The sequence below is a fragment of the Danio rerio genome, chromosome 16 (assembly GCF_052040795.2).
Source record: "Danio rerio strain M-AB ecotype USA chromosome 16, GRCz13ab, whole genome shotgun sequence".
Taxonomy (NCBI): Eukaryota; Metazoa; Chordata; class Actinopteri; order Cypriniformes; family Danionidae; genus Danio; species Danio rerio.
In genome coordinates, this window is record NC_141036.1 from 8,133,712 (window position 1) to 8,150,898 (window position 17,187).

The window sequence follows — 17,187 nt, forward strand, 5'->3', positions numbered from 1 at the left end:
GAACCAGAGACCTTCTTGCTGTGAAGCGACAGTGCTAACCACAGAGAGACTAGCGAAACTTAATTTTACTCTAATTAATAAGATAAAAAACATATTACAGACATGAGTATATTACACATCTGAATTATAATATTTATTGGTGTTGATTACAGTGGATAATTCACAGAATTGTCCAACATTAAACATGCCAAAGCAAACATGTAGAAAATGACAATGGTGATCATTCAAACTGGAACCATGGTTAAAACCTAGTTTTTACATAGTTCACTATTTATTGGGCATACAGACGTATAGTTATAAACTTTTAACACAGCAGCAAACAACACAGATATACTGTACGTCTCAGGACAGACACCATTGCAGCATTCAGGACTGATAATGTACACACAGAAGAGAACACTACATTTTCAGAGAATCTTTTTGACTCTCATTTCTGTAGTTGCGCAGAAAACAAGTATTTCGACTGTGCATTTTAGATTTTGGCAGTCAGTGTTACCGTAAGAAATGCGTTTATCTTCTGTGATTAAGAAACATTCAGGTTTGAAATGACAAAAACTTAAGAAATCACTAATTTGGAGCATGACTGCAGTGGCACGCTGCACTGAAGACCCCAAATCCAACAATGTGCATAAAAAAAATCCAAAATTGCATCCAAAGAAACCTTCCCTGTTTCTTTAAGATTAAAAGAGATGAATTTATGATCTATGGAAGCTTAGTTTTCTGACAAAAGTGATTTCATAAAAGTACTGACAATTATCTGCCTTTTTTTCTTTTGCAAATCTGAGATTGTATCTCACTATTTAAATGTAAACTCGCATCTGAGCGATTAACCCTCCAGAAAAAAAGATTGTGAGAATTCTAATAAGGCTTTTGGCAAGCAATAATACAAATAATCAGGGCTTGACATTAACACCCTCCAACCTGCCAAATACAGATAGATTTCAGCTGTGGCGGGTTAGATAGCCGCTCCCACTAGCCACTTTGGCTGGTTGGAAATCATATTAAAATTGTAGTTTTCTCAAAAGCAGGGTTTGAAAATAAATATGGCCCACAGCCACAGCCATATCACCCTGCAGCCCAAGACCGGTTACTCACTAAAGCTAAGCAGGGCTGAGCCTGGTTAGTACCTGGATGGGAGACCACTAGGGAACACTAGGTTGCTGTTGGAAGTGGTGTTAGTGAGGCCAGCAGGGGGCGCTCAACCTGAGGTCTAAGTGAGTCCTAATGCCCCAGTAAAAGTTAAGGGGACACTACACTGTCAGTGGGCGCCGTCTTTCGGATGAGACGTTAAACTGAGGTCCTGACTCTCTGTGGTCATTAAAAATTCCATGGCACTTCTTGTGAAAGAGTAGGGGTGTAACCCCGGTGTCCTGGCCAAAGTCCCTCTATCGGCCCATACGATCGTGGCCTCCCAATCATCCCCGTCCACTGAATTGGCTCTATCACTGTCTCTCCACTCCACCAATAGCTGGTGTGTGGTGAGCGCACTGGCGCCGTTGTCCTGTGGCAGCCGTCGCATCATCCAAGTGGATGCTGCACACTGGTGGTGGTGTGGAGAGACCCCCCTCATGATTGTGAAGCGCTTTGGGTGTATGGCCATACACAATAAATGCGCTATATATGAATACACATTACATTTTACATTACAGTATTTGTGCAAATGTGATCTTAGAACCAAGCAGCAGCATGACTAATTATGACTTTTTAATTCTCACAATTTAGATTTTCTTCTCAGGACTGCTCATTTACATCAGTCAGACAAAAGGTCAGAACTGTGAGATCGGTCACATTTTTTTTATTGTTGTTCTGCTCTCTTCTGAAAATAAGTTTCCGCAATTATCAGCTTTTCCAAAAGCTGTTTTTAGTATACTTTAAGCGATATTTCACAGAAGTAAGTGTCAAGTGTCATCATTTACTCCTCCTTTACTTGTTCCAAACCAGTATGGGTGTCTTTCTTCTGTCGAACACAAAAGAAGTTATTTTGAAAAATGTTGAAAACCGGTAACCATTGACTTTCATAGTATTTGTTTTTTCTACTATGAAAGTCAATAGTTGTTCATTTGTAACATATTTCTGATTATGTTACGTGTTCAAAATATATTCTGAAAAGACAAAAAGGTTTGGAAGCACTTGCGGGTGAGTAGATAGTGACTAAAATAATATTTGCGAGATAGAAAATCAGAATGACGATTGACAGAAAAAAAAAGTTTCTTTGTCGAGCATAAACAAGTGTAATTGCGACTTTTTATTCTCACAATTGAGATTTTCTTCTCAGGACTGCTCATTTACATCAGAACAGTAAAAAGGTCAGAATTGCGAGATCGATCACATTTTCTATTGTTATTCTGCTTTATCCTGAAAATGAACTTCCGCAATTATCAGCATTTCCAAAAGCTGTTTTTGGAATACTTTAGGCGATAGTTCACACACAAAAAACTGACATTTCTGTCATCATTTACTCCTTCTTTACTTGTTCCAAACCAGTTTGGGTGTCTTTCTTCTGTCAAACACAAAAGAAGCTATTTTGAAAAATGTTGAATACCGGAAACCATTGACTTTCATATGATTTGTTTTTTCTACTATCAAAGTCAATAGTTGATCATTTGTAACATATTTCTGAATATGCGTTCAAAATATATTCTGAAAAGACATAAAGGTTCGGAAGCATTTGAGAGTGAGTAAATAGTGACTAAAATAATATTGGCAAGTGCTCATTTAGGTCTCACAGTCAGAATTGTGAGATATTGTTATTTTGCTTTATGCTGAAAATGAACTTCCGCAATTATCAGCATTTCCAAAAGCTGTTTTTGGAACACACTAAATGCTTTAAGCTAAAGTTCACACAAAAAAACAGAAATTTCTGTCATCATTTACTCCTCCTTTAGTTTGGGTGTCTTTCTTTTGTCAAACTCAAAAGAAGCTATTTTGAAAAATGTTAAAAACCGGTAACCATTGACTTAGACATAGTATTTGTTTTCCCTACTATGAAAGTCAATAGTTTATATATTCGTTTAAAAAGACAAAGGTTTGGTGGTGGATGAGGAGATTCCCCCCATGTGTAAAGCGCTTTGAGTGCCCAGAAAAGCGCTATATAAATTTAAGGAATTATTATTATTATTATTATTTGGTAGCACTTGAGGGTGAGTAAATAGTGACTTAATTTTTAATCTGCAGTGAAAAAAACACAAAAGGGATTATTATGCTAATGTTCATGTGTGTGATTAGCTGTGCAAATCTTTAGAACCTATTCAGTGCTAAGTTACATTACATCATAGTGCCCTACTGCCTGATAACCATCAACACTTTGTGGTAGAACTCTACATCCAAAAGTGCATTTATATTTATGCCTAAACATTAGGCCAGTATCTATTATTTTTAATAGGACTACATGAGCCCGGGAGGTAAAGTAATCCGATATAAAGCTCATTGATATGTTTCAGCCTTTCCAGTTCCAGGGAATACACAGATCCCCGTCCTGCATGACTGAATAGAAATGCGACACACACAGATGAAGACCTTGCATTTGAGGAGATCGTTCCTCCATCAGACGCCGGCAGCAGGGGATCATCTGATTGCTGGACACACTGGGCTCTTTAGACAGGCTGCGCAGACACAAATCCTCCAGACAGCTGGAAATGATGTCTTCTTCCTCCGCCTCCAACCTGTAGAAACAATGCTTTGTGGTTTAATAGAAGCAGACTTTAAAGAGCTGCTATATAAAACATCTTAAGGAGTAATCTTGTCGTTGCAAAGCTACAAACATTTTTTTTTTTATAATGCAAAGCCATTTAAGTTCAACCACTGAAAGTCTATTAGCCCCCAAAAAAGATGCAAAATTGAATAAACCATTTGAATTTGAGGCTTCTGGTGAAATATGATCAAGATGAAACCAGTGAGGTACATACTTTCCTAGTGGGATTACAACCAAGAACATTATCACCTTTTTTTTAAGTTTATGAAGATTGTATAGCCGTTGGTTCACACCGAAAGTGGTGAGAGCATCAAAATAGTCGGAAGTCATTCATTTTCAATGAGAGCTGGCGGCGATAAGCGGCAAGGAGCAGTGCGGCGCGTCTCCGCTGGTGTGGGCGTCGAGGAGAGTTGAAATCAAGTCAACTTTATGGTAATGAGCTATGACGCGGTTAGGCGGCATGCAATCAGAATGAAGAAGTCCACCGCTTGAAAGGAGTTCAGAGAACTCAGACCTGTGAACTTTGCGTTTGCCGGATTTTTAATTATTTACGATGTTTTCTTACAGGAACATACATTAAATAAGTTACTAGCGAGTTACTGATGTGCATTAATGTTATATATATATATATATATATATATATATATATATATATATATATATATATATATATATATATATATATATATATATATATATATATATATATATATATTTAATTATCTTTAAAAAAGCGGGAATCTCATGCAACAGTACAAAACAGTAATGCTGCTTCAAGATATTTCAGACATTGGATAATTAAATAGAGCAAAGCCACACCACATGCAACGTGATCTTCCATTGTTGAGTGAACTTGATAAGAAGTGCGCAGCATTTTAACGCTAGAAAGCATGTTTTATGCAGGAATGTAACTGATATGCTGCATCGGCCCCTTTAAGTACGAGGTCAATGTAACAAATTTTGATGCTCTCGCCGCCGGAGCTGAAGGCAGACAGCGTTGTCGCCAGGGCTGCCAGAGTGACCTAATAATGCGCATTCACACGTTTGTGACTTAAGGAGACGTGGCTTTGGAGGGCAGGGAAGGGTCGTTAAATTTCTAAGCTATTATGCTAATGCTAGCATTCTGGCAGATCACCTACTGCACCTTTAAGGCAGCGTACAGAAAATAAACATAACACCAGCAAAGAAACAAGACACAGATGAACATAAATACCCCTATTGCCGACTATTGTTTGGGAAGTGTTTTTGCAGAGCAACACAAACAGCACGCAGAAAAATAAATGCACGGCACCTTGCAAGGTATGCACCGTGGGTCATAGCGATCACTCGATGCAGAAGTATAAACCAGGCTTGAGCATCAAGCCCTGACATGAGCTGCTGAATCATCAGAGCTGAGAGCTTATTAATATTCATGACCCTTCCAAATATGGTCAAAGCGATCCATACAATAGGGTTTAAAATAGACCTTTAAAACCAATTTTGGAGAATTCTCGCACTTAACTAGGCCACATAACTTCTATGTAGTAATAAGAGAACAATTTAACATACTGCATCAATAAAACAAACAAATATTATAGAAACAAATGATGGAGAACTGAAAGATGAATCATGCGCAGGGTAATTGGTTAGTTTTAGTGATGAGCGGTCAAACACTGACTTGTCTTTGCTCAGCATGCGTCTGCGGGCCTCGTGAGCCTGACTCTGGAGGAAGTTCTGCAGCTGGAGGGTGTCACACATGGTGGGGATGATGAAGTGGCCCATCTCATGCAGGCAGGGGGTGGAGCGGTCACTATGGTAACAGAATAGAATAGGGGAAAAAACAACAATGATTGACGGGACATTAAGCAGCACAAAGACTTCTCGGAGAACAGTGGGCAACACACAGTAGGTTCGCCTCACAGCAAGAAGGTCGCTGGTTCTAGCCTCAGCTGGCATTTCTGTGTGGAGTTTGCATGTTCTCCCTGTTCATGTGGGTTTCCTCTGGGTGCTCTGGTTTTCCCCACAAGCCCAAAGACATGTGGTACAGGAGAATTGGGTATGGTAAAATTGACCGTAGTGTATGAGTATGTGTGTAAAGGAGTGTGTGTGGATGTTTCCCAGTGATGGGTTGCGGCTGGAAGGGCATCTGCTTCGTAAAACATATGTTAGATAAGTTGGAGGTTAATTCCGCTGTGGCAGCCCCAGATTAATAAAGGGACTATGCCGAAAAGAAAATGAATGAATTTCTAGAGGTGTAATGAATCATGGTTGATTCGTGATTTATACCGATCACAACGCGCAGATCAGAACACGTGCCTTATGGATTAATCATTTTTTTCTTTACTAAATTTGTATGAGAGATAAAATATAATGACGAAATAAGTTGTGGTGTGTTATTCAGGATGTGGTGGGTTTCTTAGGTTATTAAAGGTGTTTTCTGTCACTGCTTGTTTAGCCTGTATTAATGTATTTAGTATAAGCTGCAGGATTAGTCTTTAAAAGATCGGGATCTCAACACCCACGCAACATAAATTATAAATTATGGTGATTTGCATATGTTTACTAATCCTTCGAATCGCTGCAGTCAAATCTGTGTTTAAAAAACGCAAAGATCAAGAAAGAGATTCAATCTTTAGTTTACAAACAGTCAAATAACACAGAAGTACTGGCATAACAGTTTATAGTTTAGATAAAACCATTGATGTTTATGGTAAATGTCATATGCATTAATATGCCGCTGAATAATTCTTTAAATATGACACATCTAGCAATGAAACATGAAGTTTTAAGAGTGCATAACTGAATCATGTATTGATAATGAGACTAAAAATAAATACGGGTTGTACAAATTATAACGTTAGATTTCTACATGTAGCCTTATCAGCAACAGTAGTAGTAACTTACTTCCACTGTATCTGCTCAGCTAAGGGAACAGAACCAACCCCGTGATGTCAGACACAGCGATATTCCAAGATGGTGGTGCCCTAGGTCTAAATGCTATAGTAAAACATGTTGTTTTCTTCTCTTTCTTTGTTACATAGAGTTGAAGTCAGAATTATTAGCCTCCTTGAATTATTCGCTACTCTGTTTAACTTTTTAAAATAATATTTGACTAGATATTTTTCAAGACACTTCTATACAGCTTAAAGTGACATTTAAAGGCTTAACTAGGTTAATTAGGTCAACCAGGCAGGTTAGGGTAATTAGGCAAGGTATTATATAATGATGGTTTGTTCTGTAGACAATCGGAAAAAAATAGCTTAAAGGGGCTAATAATTTTGTCCCTAAAATGGTTTTTAAAAAAAATTAAAACTGGTTTTATTCTAGCCGACATAAAACAAATAAGACTTTTTCAAGAAGAAAAAATATTATCAGGCATACAGTGAAAATTTCCTTGCTCTGTTAAATGTCATTTGGGAAATATAAAAAAAATGTTAAAAATTCAAAAGGGGGCTAATAATTCTGACTTCAACTGTTGGTATATGTTTCCATTAAAGTGGAAATCAATTTACTAAATAATGTAAACTTGACTAAGTGCTTCCTTTCCCCTTGAAAGGGCACCTATTTTACTTCTTTTTCAAGATTTAAGAGAAGTCTTTTTTGTCTCCAGAATGTGTCTGTAAAGTTTCAGCTTAAATAAACCATCAGATTTTTCATTATACCTTTCAGAATATTGACATTTTCTGCTCTAAACACATTGTAGCTGTTTTTGTTGCCTGTGCCTTTAATGCTAGTTCTCCCCGCCCACCGTTCTAATGTGCCTGTCAGAGTGTGCCTCAATCTCCACCTCGGCTGCATCAGATAAACAGCACAGTGACAGACGGTGAAGGAAGCAGAACTCATGTAACGTTTCTGAGAAATACTACATTAAGAACTTTACCAATGCTTATTTTATGTATTGGTTAAGCCTAATCCAAGCCTTTCTGCAATGATGATTCACACACAATGTCATCACAAAGTTCACACACACACAGCACACGCGTTTAACTTTGCACTGTTTTTGCCCAGCAAATGTGACAGGATACACGTTATAATTCACTGCTGTGTGGTTATCCGTTATGTTAATGTACAAAATAAACCTGATTTAACGTCCACAAACCAGTATTGAAGCATCTTCTTTTATAATTGGTCTGACATGCGGCTGTGGTGATAAAGACGGTAAAATCGCTATAATTCATTACAAACATAAATCGTATTAAAAGGTTTTAAAATTGTAAAACTCATTCTTGATCACACATAATGATCATAGCTGATCACAGACAGCTGAACAGATCTTTTAATCCCAGTTGCATTGCGCACATCCCGTCTTACTGATATGATTATATGCGTTACTACGAAGACAAGTTAAAATGCAGCTGCCAATCTATTCGGTGGCTGGGGAAACCACACTTCTATGTCACTTTGTGGTGGGGATCTCAAAATGGGAGGGATTTGGATACTATTTTAATGTCATGTAATATAAAAAAAAAGAGAGACTTGTTGTATTTCTATCACTTCAATATGACTGTGGACATACTATACCTACACACAGTTCTGTCCAAACAGCTTACAAAAGATGATTTTTATCATAGGAATCTTCTCGTTCATTTCATCTTGTGCATTTAGGAGCACCCTGCCTTAAAATATTTAAAAGCTGTAAACAGAGTCCCTCAAACAAAAGGCTGGAATGGAAGTATACAAGTATTTACTTTTCCAAGGTCATCAAGAGGCCCTGCAGGCTGCGGGGGTGCAGGGAGAGACGCTGAGGTGAGACTCTTCTGAGAAAGCTGCTGAGGGTGTTATAGTGTTCCTCCAGAGTCAGACCTGGACCCAACCGCTCCATGTGGACTACATGAATCCCTCCCAACAGGTGACTGATGCGCTCCTTCAGTGCGGCCGACTGCTCAAACAGGCTTCTGTAGCTTGGTAGTCTTTCAAAGAGCTGAAATGGACACAAAGAAATGCATTATAGTCAGCGTACATGTTAGTAATAAGGAGTGAGGGTTACCGCTTTCAACTGAAACCTTTGCTAAAACCCGCCCTCCTTAGTTACTGTTGCTAAGCCTGTCAAGCTTTAGTGCCTGACACGTCTATTAGTCAAGTCAAGTCAACTTTATTGTCAATCAAACCATGCAACAGTACATTACACAGCAGACTGAAATTGCGTTTTTCCCATACTCCAATGTGCAATTTAAAAACAAAAATATGACACACACTAGACATAAACTAAACATTTAACTAATATAGTACAAGATAAATTAAATAATAGACACTAATAAGCTGTGAACAGCTACCATATATCCTATTGTTCTAGAATATTACCAAGTTGAGGTATTTATTGTAGTGCAATTAGGTGCAGTATGGCAAAAGTGCAAAGTGCAAAGTAGCAGCTTAGAGGTAAGTGAATTTTGTAAACATGTTACACGTGCAAGGAATATTAACATAAAAACATTGAGTTTGCTTTTCTCACAGTTCCACAGATTTTTGTGTGTGTGGGCTGTGGATTGTGATTTTATAATCCAGTTTTCATGGGTGAGTTGAGCAGTCTAATAGCTTGAGGAAAAAAGCTATTAATGAGTCTATTAATAGCTAAAAAGCTATCAATGAGTCTATTACAATATGTATGCGCCAGTGTCAGACATTCCCAGGGATATAATTAGACATTTTTGGCAAACAGGTGAGATATCAGATAAAGCCAGACAAAAAAAGGACTGCAGTATGCATTACAGGGGTATATTCAACACATAAAACGCAACAGATAACAAAATAATTGAATCAAAATTAAAGCTAGAGCCTAGGCACCTCATACGCTGACCATTCAACAGCTTAGTTCATGCACAGCAGGATAGGTGAAATTTAAAAATAATCTAATAATAACAAATTAAACCATGATTTCTCTTTTTTTTAATTTTTCTTTTAGCCAAAAAGCCTGATAGACTAATTGTTGTGTAATGCAATATAGCATTAGTAACCAGCAAGGAAACATGCATGACCAGTCCTTTTACACAATTCATTCATAGAAAGAGAAGTCAGAAAGTGGAAATTGGTGGATTTGTGCCAAATATAAGAATCACTGACTCATAACAATGTACAGTACCTATAACTGTCAGTATGTTTGTGTGCTCTTTATACAGTTTTGATTTTAGTTTGCAGCTAAGTGGAAGAAATAAATAAATTAAAATGCAAATCAAAGTATAAATAGCAGAAGTGAACAAATAAATTTTCCCTCCCAGCAAATATTAATCCGACACTAAATATAAAAGCTGACACTAACCCGCTATACTGTCAAAATGGCCACCATGGTCACCACCCATCTTAAAAAGCTTCCCCGCTCACATATACTAATGTGCCACAAACAGGACATTAATATCACCAACCATTCCCATTTTATTAAGGTGTATCCATATAAATGGCCCACCCTGTAGATCAGGGGTCGGCAACCCAACATGTTGAAAGAGCCATATTGGACCAAAAAAAAACAAAAAACAAATATGTCTGGAGCCGCAAAAAATGTAAAGCCTTATATAAGCCTTATAATGAAGGAAACACGTGCTGTATGTATCTATAGTAGCTATATTAGCCTACTAAAAAAATTAGTAAGTTGGCTATAAATACATAATGAGCCTTCATGATTAAATAGCCACTGAAATCAGGTGGTTGGTGTTTATTTTTATTGTCATTTAAACACTTCAGCCAGCCTCTGGTCTTTCAGTGGTATTAATTTGATAATTTCTTCTTGCGGCCCATCAGAGTTCACATACCTGCATAAAAGCGCATTGAATATCTGTCACATCACAGGCAATTTAGTATGCTGGCACTGAATTAATGTCCTTGGTTTGCTGATCGGTGATGTTACCTGCCATTTTAATAGCCCTTTCCTTCACTGTCTTTGCGGAGAGGGGTATATCTTTAATTTTTTGTATTATGTTGATTTTGTTTTTGAAGTCTGCAAATAGGTGTTCTAATATGTTGAATGACTCCTTCATGTAGTCACCATCTGTGAACGGTTTTCCATGCTTTATTATCTTCCGGTTTGTTTACAACAGCCACCTGCCTGGCATCCCACCCTGCTGATAGAAACGTGTGTCGCAGGCTATGACAATCTTCGTTGACAGAAATGTTGAAATTAAATATTAATTCTACACACTTTTACAGCATTTAAAAAACGTAAAAAATGTTTGTCCTCCTATAGAAATCATATTAAAACTGAAAAAAAAAAATATTTTAAACTCCCCCATCTTTTTCCATTTTCAAACATTTTTGAAAAAGCTCCAGGGAGCCACAAGGGAAGCGCTAAAGAGCCGCATGCGGCTCTAGAGCCGCGGGTTGCTGACCCCTGCTGTAGATGTTGGACTGAAGCAGCTGATATTCATTTACACTGATGAATTGCAGAGGGTTGCTGAAAAACTTCTGAGAGATTTCAGCTGCTGTCTGGGCCTTCACTGCCTTTTTACACCTCCCTATCTTCATGTGTTTAATACTTTTCCCTGTGTAATTTCATTTTATTACACATTTCATTACACAGATTTGTTTTCAGTTTCTACTTAACGGAGAGAAGATTTTTTTAACACATTTCTAAACATAATTGTTTTAATAACTCATCTCTAATAACTGATTTATTTTATCTTTGCCATGATGACAGTAAATAATTATTGACTACATAATTTTTTAAGACACTTCTATACAGCTTAAAGTTACATTTAAAGGCTTAACTAGATTTATTAGGTTAACTAGGCAGGTTAGGGTAATTAGGCAAGTTATTGTATAACGAAGGTTTGTTCTGTAGACTATCTGAAAACAAATAGCTTTAAGGGGCTAATAATTTTGTCCCTTAAATGGCTTTTATAAAATTGAAAACTGCTTTTATTCTAGCCAAAATAAAGTAAATAAGAATTTCTCTCTCTCTCTCTCTGTATATATATATATATATACACACACACACACACACACACACACACACACACACACACACACACACACACACACACACACACACACACACACACACACACACACACACACACACACACACACACAAACACACACACAAACACACACACAAACACACACACAAACAAACACACACACACACACACAGCTTAATTATCCTTTAATTAAGAAAAAAACACATATTTCTATTTTCTAATGATATTTCACTTACAAACTAAACATTAGCATGAGGTTTCATATGTGTGCTGTACCTTTGTCCATTGATGGTGGACATCTGTTGTTCCCAACATCACATGCCCAGAGGCATTCATCCCTGATTGGTCAGTAAAAATGATTATGTGCCCTAAGTTTTATAAAAAGAGAGAAAACGGAGTCAATATTTGTACACATGGAACATTTGGGCCCATCTAATCCCATCTCATGAATGGTATTTTCATGGCTACCTCTCAGGTTGAGCAGAGCCTCGGGGCTTTGTGTGGAGAGGCGACTCAGACTCTGCAGCTGACTGCATTTGTGTGCAACTCCCCATTTGCGCTGCCATCTACAGGACAGAGAACCACATGATACTGGCAACAGGATGTGAGAACAAGATACTGTGTCCAGCAGGTCTACAGCTTTTAGTATTACATATACTGGCATAAAAATAACTATAAGGTTGGTGTTTTTTTAAATGTTAAGCTCATGCAGACAGCACTTGACCAAAATACATTGGGAAAATATTGCAAAAATGGCTGGTAACACTTTACAATAAGGTTCCATTAGTTAATGTATTTACTAATATAAGTACTTTTATTATTACAGTATTTATTCATCTTTATTAACATTAGTTAATTGTTAGTTAAATGGTGCTTAATCTAATCTTAACAAGCATGCATTTGGATTTTAATAAGGCATTAGTAAATGTTGATTAGGGTTGCAAGATATTGGAAAAAAACATGCACTGCAATATTTATATTTTCTGTGATTTATATTGTGATTTTTTATTTTAAACATTAATTTTAGATTGATTGGGATGATTTTGTGTGGGAGTGCATAAAATATATATAATTAACAAATTACAAGCAGAGATAAATAAAGCAGAGCAAATACACAAATGAAGGAGTCTAACAGTAAACAGGTACAGAAATAAAATAATCAAATGTACAATAAAGCTGTAGATTCTTCACTGTGTACACAATTATATATGATTAATCTTTGTTAAAGCTACAAACATAATAATTCCGTATGCCCAAATGCTTTAAATTTGCTTAAAGCGTTTACACATGCCTAGGGCCAGACAGAATCTGCGGGCAGTTTTTGCTATTTCTGCAGAGAATTTTGTTAAAAATCGGCGAATTTATGCGAAATGATTTTGGGAGAATCATAACTAAAAACTTAATATTTGACATAAAAATAATACCTTTTAAACTTTTATTGAATGTTTACAATGGAAATCCAATTAGATCCACTTTATTTCAAAGCAAGTCTCTCATATAAAGGGCCCTATCATAAACCCGGCGCAGTGTGGCGCAAGGCGCGGCGCAATACTCTTTTGCTACTTTTAGCTCGGCGCAAGGGTCATTTTGAGGCATTGCGCCACGCTGTTTAAATAGCAAATGCATTTGCGCTCAAATGTGCGCCCATATGCGTTCTGGTCTAAAAAAGCAGGCGTGTTTTGGCGCGTTGCTATTTTGAGAAACTGTAAATAGTCTGATCTTTAGACCACAACAAAGTCGGTCTATTGTCTGGCGCAAAGTGCGCCTGGCTTACACACTATAAACAAGATTCGGAGCAATACACAAATATCTTTACATATGAAAAATATATAATATCTTAAGGATATATATATATATATATATATATATATATATATATATATATATATATATATATATATATATATATATATATATATATATATATATATATATATATATATATATATATATATATATATATATATATATAAAATAGGGATATATACAGGATATAAATATAAATGATTAAAATATTACAAAACATATTAATTTCTAGCCTACATGAATTTAAAAACCACTGCCTTACTTTCTTCATCTCGGGAGGCTTTTTCAGTTCATTCAATTTGCTTTTGTATAATGTTATTATTATTAGCAGTATTATTTATTATATCCATATTTATATTTGTTTTATTAAAAACAAGCTTATTTGTTCACCTGTCAGGTTTTAGACCATGTGCTGTGCCCCGCAGGTGTATTTGGAAATAACTCAGTATTTTGACCACACTTGGTTATTATTGTTCATTTATTCGTTTGCTAGAAATTAGAACTGAATTTAGAAATAGTTTTGAAACAAATCTTTGCGCTTAACAAACGAAATTAATTATTTATAGGCTAATTGATGTCTGTGCGGTAATGTTTCCCTATCCACGAGAGCAAAAGCGAAAATGAACTTACTTTACGTCAAAATGCCCTTATGGCACGAAGCAGCTGGCTCTTAAAGGGAATGGGAGATGAGGCTCTAATTGGTTTATTCTCAAAACACACCTATAACTCACTAAGAAAATAAACTCAACCCTTTTAGACCATGCGCCACAGCGCAAAGCAGATTTTCCCGTCCTTAAATTAGCAAAAATGCGTTCTGACATGCCCTGTAAGCGTTTGCGCCCTGCGTTTTGCGCTCTGCGCTTGGACAGTCAAAATACAGCCCAATATCTCTACTAAAAGACAGAAAATATGACTTCACAAAATGTTTTGTAAAATGATGATATGAATATTTTCATATTGGTCAATATTATTACTGAAATTAATTTAAAAACTGAATAAATATACACACATTTACACAAGTAAATAAACAGAATCAATAATGGGCTAAAAATCTGCGGGATTCCGCTCGGTCAGATTCTTTGTGGGCCTACACATGCCTTAAAAACACATGCAACTTTCACTCGATTATGGTTAAACTGAAATGACTCCAAAATTCTCATGTGTTCTGAAATGTTGTACCTGTTCAACTATAATCTTGACTCCTGCAGTGTGGCTTTTGCATATTTACACATTCAATATCGATGCTGAAACGATACATTGTGCAGCCCTAATGTTGATGCATGATTAATAAATACTACACATGTATTTTTTATTGTTATATTAATGTTCATGAAAACATTAACGAACATTAACTAATCAAACAATATTTTAAAGTGCGACCGATAATTCTGTGGTGGCAAAACTCCAGTATATAGTGTCATGTGAAACATAAATTCTGATACACAAAATTTGTGCTTAGTCAACAGTTTTTTAAACGGTGAATATTGAATATTTCTATTAAAACTACAATATACTATTTTTCAGAATTCTTCAATGAATAGACAGTTGAAAACATATATAATAATGTAAGGTAACACTTAAGGAGGCATTAGTTAATGTATTTACTACCCTAAACAAACATTGTACAGTTTATTTATAACAGTACTATAGTATTTATTCATCTTTGTTAACATTAGTTAATGATAATAAAGTCCATTCTTAGTTCATGCTAACTCACAGTGGATTAACTAATGTTAACAAGCATGAACTTGGATTTTAACAAGGCATTAGTAAATGTTAAACGATGATTAATAAATGCTGTACAAGTATTGTTCATTATTAAAACATGTTAGTAAATACATGAACTAACATTAACTAATGAACCTTATTGCAAAATGTGGCAGTGAATAATAATAATATGCAATATTTTAAATGGTTTTAAGTCATTTGAGATCAGTTTTGCTCAATTCAAGTATTAGTTTATTTTAAAAATGTAATATACAAACATAACTATAATAGCACATTTTGATCAATAAATATACATTTTTAGTGCACACTTCTGGAGTGAAGAATATGGGCAATATGTACTGTATATTCAGATTTTCATTGTTTAACGCTGCATTGTCTGGTTGACTTAAAAAAAAAATCCATAATAAATTTGTGCTTAATCTTCTCTATGATAAATTTACATTATTTATAATAAACATTCTCTATTATACATTTACATTATATACATTTTATCTTCATTAAAATAATTACTACAATTAAATTTTACTACATTTTACTTAAATTTTAGATTAAGCGATTATAATTTTAAATAAATTCCACATCAGACAAAATATATGAAAGTTGAATGATGAACAAATATATACCCTTTTCAAGACTTGTTTTAACATGGATAAAGCAGTACCACAGAGTTCATTGTAAACTGAAGAATTAGCCTTAGTATAATGCATTGAGTATCCACAATGTCACACCACCCTATATTAGCATACGAATAAATTCTGGATTGAATGAGAAGTATTTTACAGAATGTAAGAGTTCATACCTTATATTTAATAAACCGAGTTTCTGAATCAGCTCTCTTTTTAGTCTTTTCAGCTCTTCACGATGTGGAAGACTGGCATTCTGTTTCTTTGTGGCTTCTGGCTCATTTTTTCTCAGCCATAAACTGAAAATAAAGACAAACAAATAAAAAATAATGTACAATATTGTTTTAAGTGTGTATATATATATATATATATAAATACAGTTGAAGTCAGAATTATTAGTCCCACACCCAGCACCCCCCCCCCTCTCTTTATTATTATTTATTATTTTTATTTTCCCAAAAATGTTTAACAGAGCAAGGAAATTTTCAGTATGTCTGATAATATTTTTTCTTCTGGAGAAAGTCTTTTTTTTTTTTATTTCGACTAGAACAAAAGCATTTTTTAAAAATTTTTAAAACCTTTTTAAGATCAAAATTATTAGCCCCTTATTTTTTCTCGATAATCTACAGAACATACCATCGATATACGATAACTTTCCCAATTACCCTAACCTGCTTAGTTTACCTAATTAACCTAGTTAAGCCTTTGAATGTCACTTTAAGCTGTATAGAAGTGTCTTGAAAAATATCCAGTAAAATATTCTGTACTGTCATCATGACAAAGATAAAATAAATCAGTTATTAGAAATGAGTTATTAAAACTATTATGTTTAGAAATGTGTTGAAAAAATCTTTAATTTTCTAGTTCTTTAAGTAAAAAAAAAACAAAAACAATTTTATTTAACGGTCCAAACTGAGCATAAATAAGCTGCTGACATGGTGCCAACAGATCCACATTTCAGCTCGGCAACCTTAAAGTGAATGGCAAGCATTGCCACTGATGCCCTGTGTGATTTGGGCATTAGTAAATCTGACCTCTATATGATATTTATCTAATAACCAATGTTTTATTCTGGAAGCAAAGCATATAGTGTAACGTCATCAACAAAAAAACTGAAACAAGAGAACATCAGGAAATGCACAAATAAATGTTCCAAAAACCTGGTGCATCACACAAGATGCTCTCATACTGCTTCCTAAAAATTGCATGGAAAATGAAACGAAATAAACTTTATTGGAGTAAATGTTCATCTTAAGATATTCCTAATGATTTAAAACTTTTTCTACATTTATATTTACTTGTTTTTGCAGAGGATTTTATAAAAAGGGACTTACTTTAAAACCTAAAACCGCACTTAAAAAAAAAAAAATAAATAAAAATAAAAAATAAAAATAATAAATATAATAATAATAATATTAATAGCAATAACTATATTTTATTGTTATTTCACAGCAGA

The 17,187-nt window shown here is 35.2% G+C and overlaps 1 protein-coding gene across 3 annotated transcripts in view; it reads right to left on the bottom strand.

Moving 5' to 3' along the window:
• Positions 1–107: 107 nt before the first annotated feature.
• tcaim (T cell activation inhibitor, mitochondrial) overlaps positions 108–17,187 on the bottom strand; it is a 79,598-nt gene continuing 62,518 nt past the window's right edge. For all 3 annotated transcript variants that reach the window (XM_087286628.1, XM_087286626.1, XM_087286627.1), the window contains 6 exons: positions 15,908–16,030; positions 12,043–12,140; positions 11,851–11,942; positions 8,359–8,591; positions 5,349–5,480; positions 108–3,662 (listed from right to left, as the gene is read on the bottom strand). In XM_087286628.1, the coding sequence (XP_087142754.1) occupies positions 3,437–3,662; positions 5,349–5,480; positions 8,359–8,591; positions 11,851–11,942; positions 12,043–12,140; positions 15,908–16,030 (904 nt within the window). In that variant the 3' untranslated portion in view covers positions 108–3,436. The remainder of the gene's footprint in view (positions 3,663–5,348; positions 5,481–8,358; positions 8,592–11,850; positions 11,943–12,042; positions 12,141–15,907; positions 16,031–17,187) is intronic.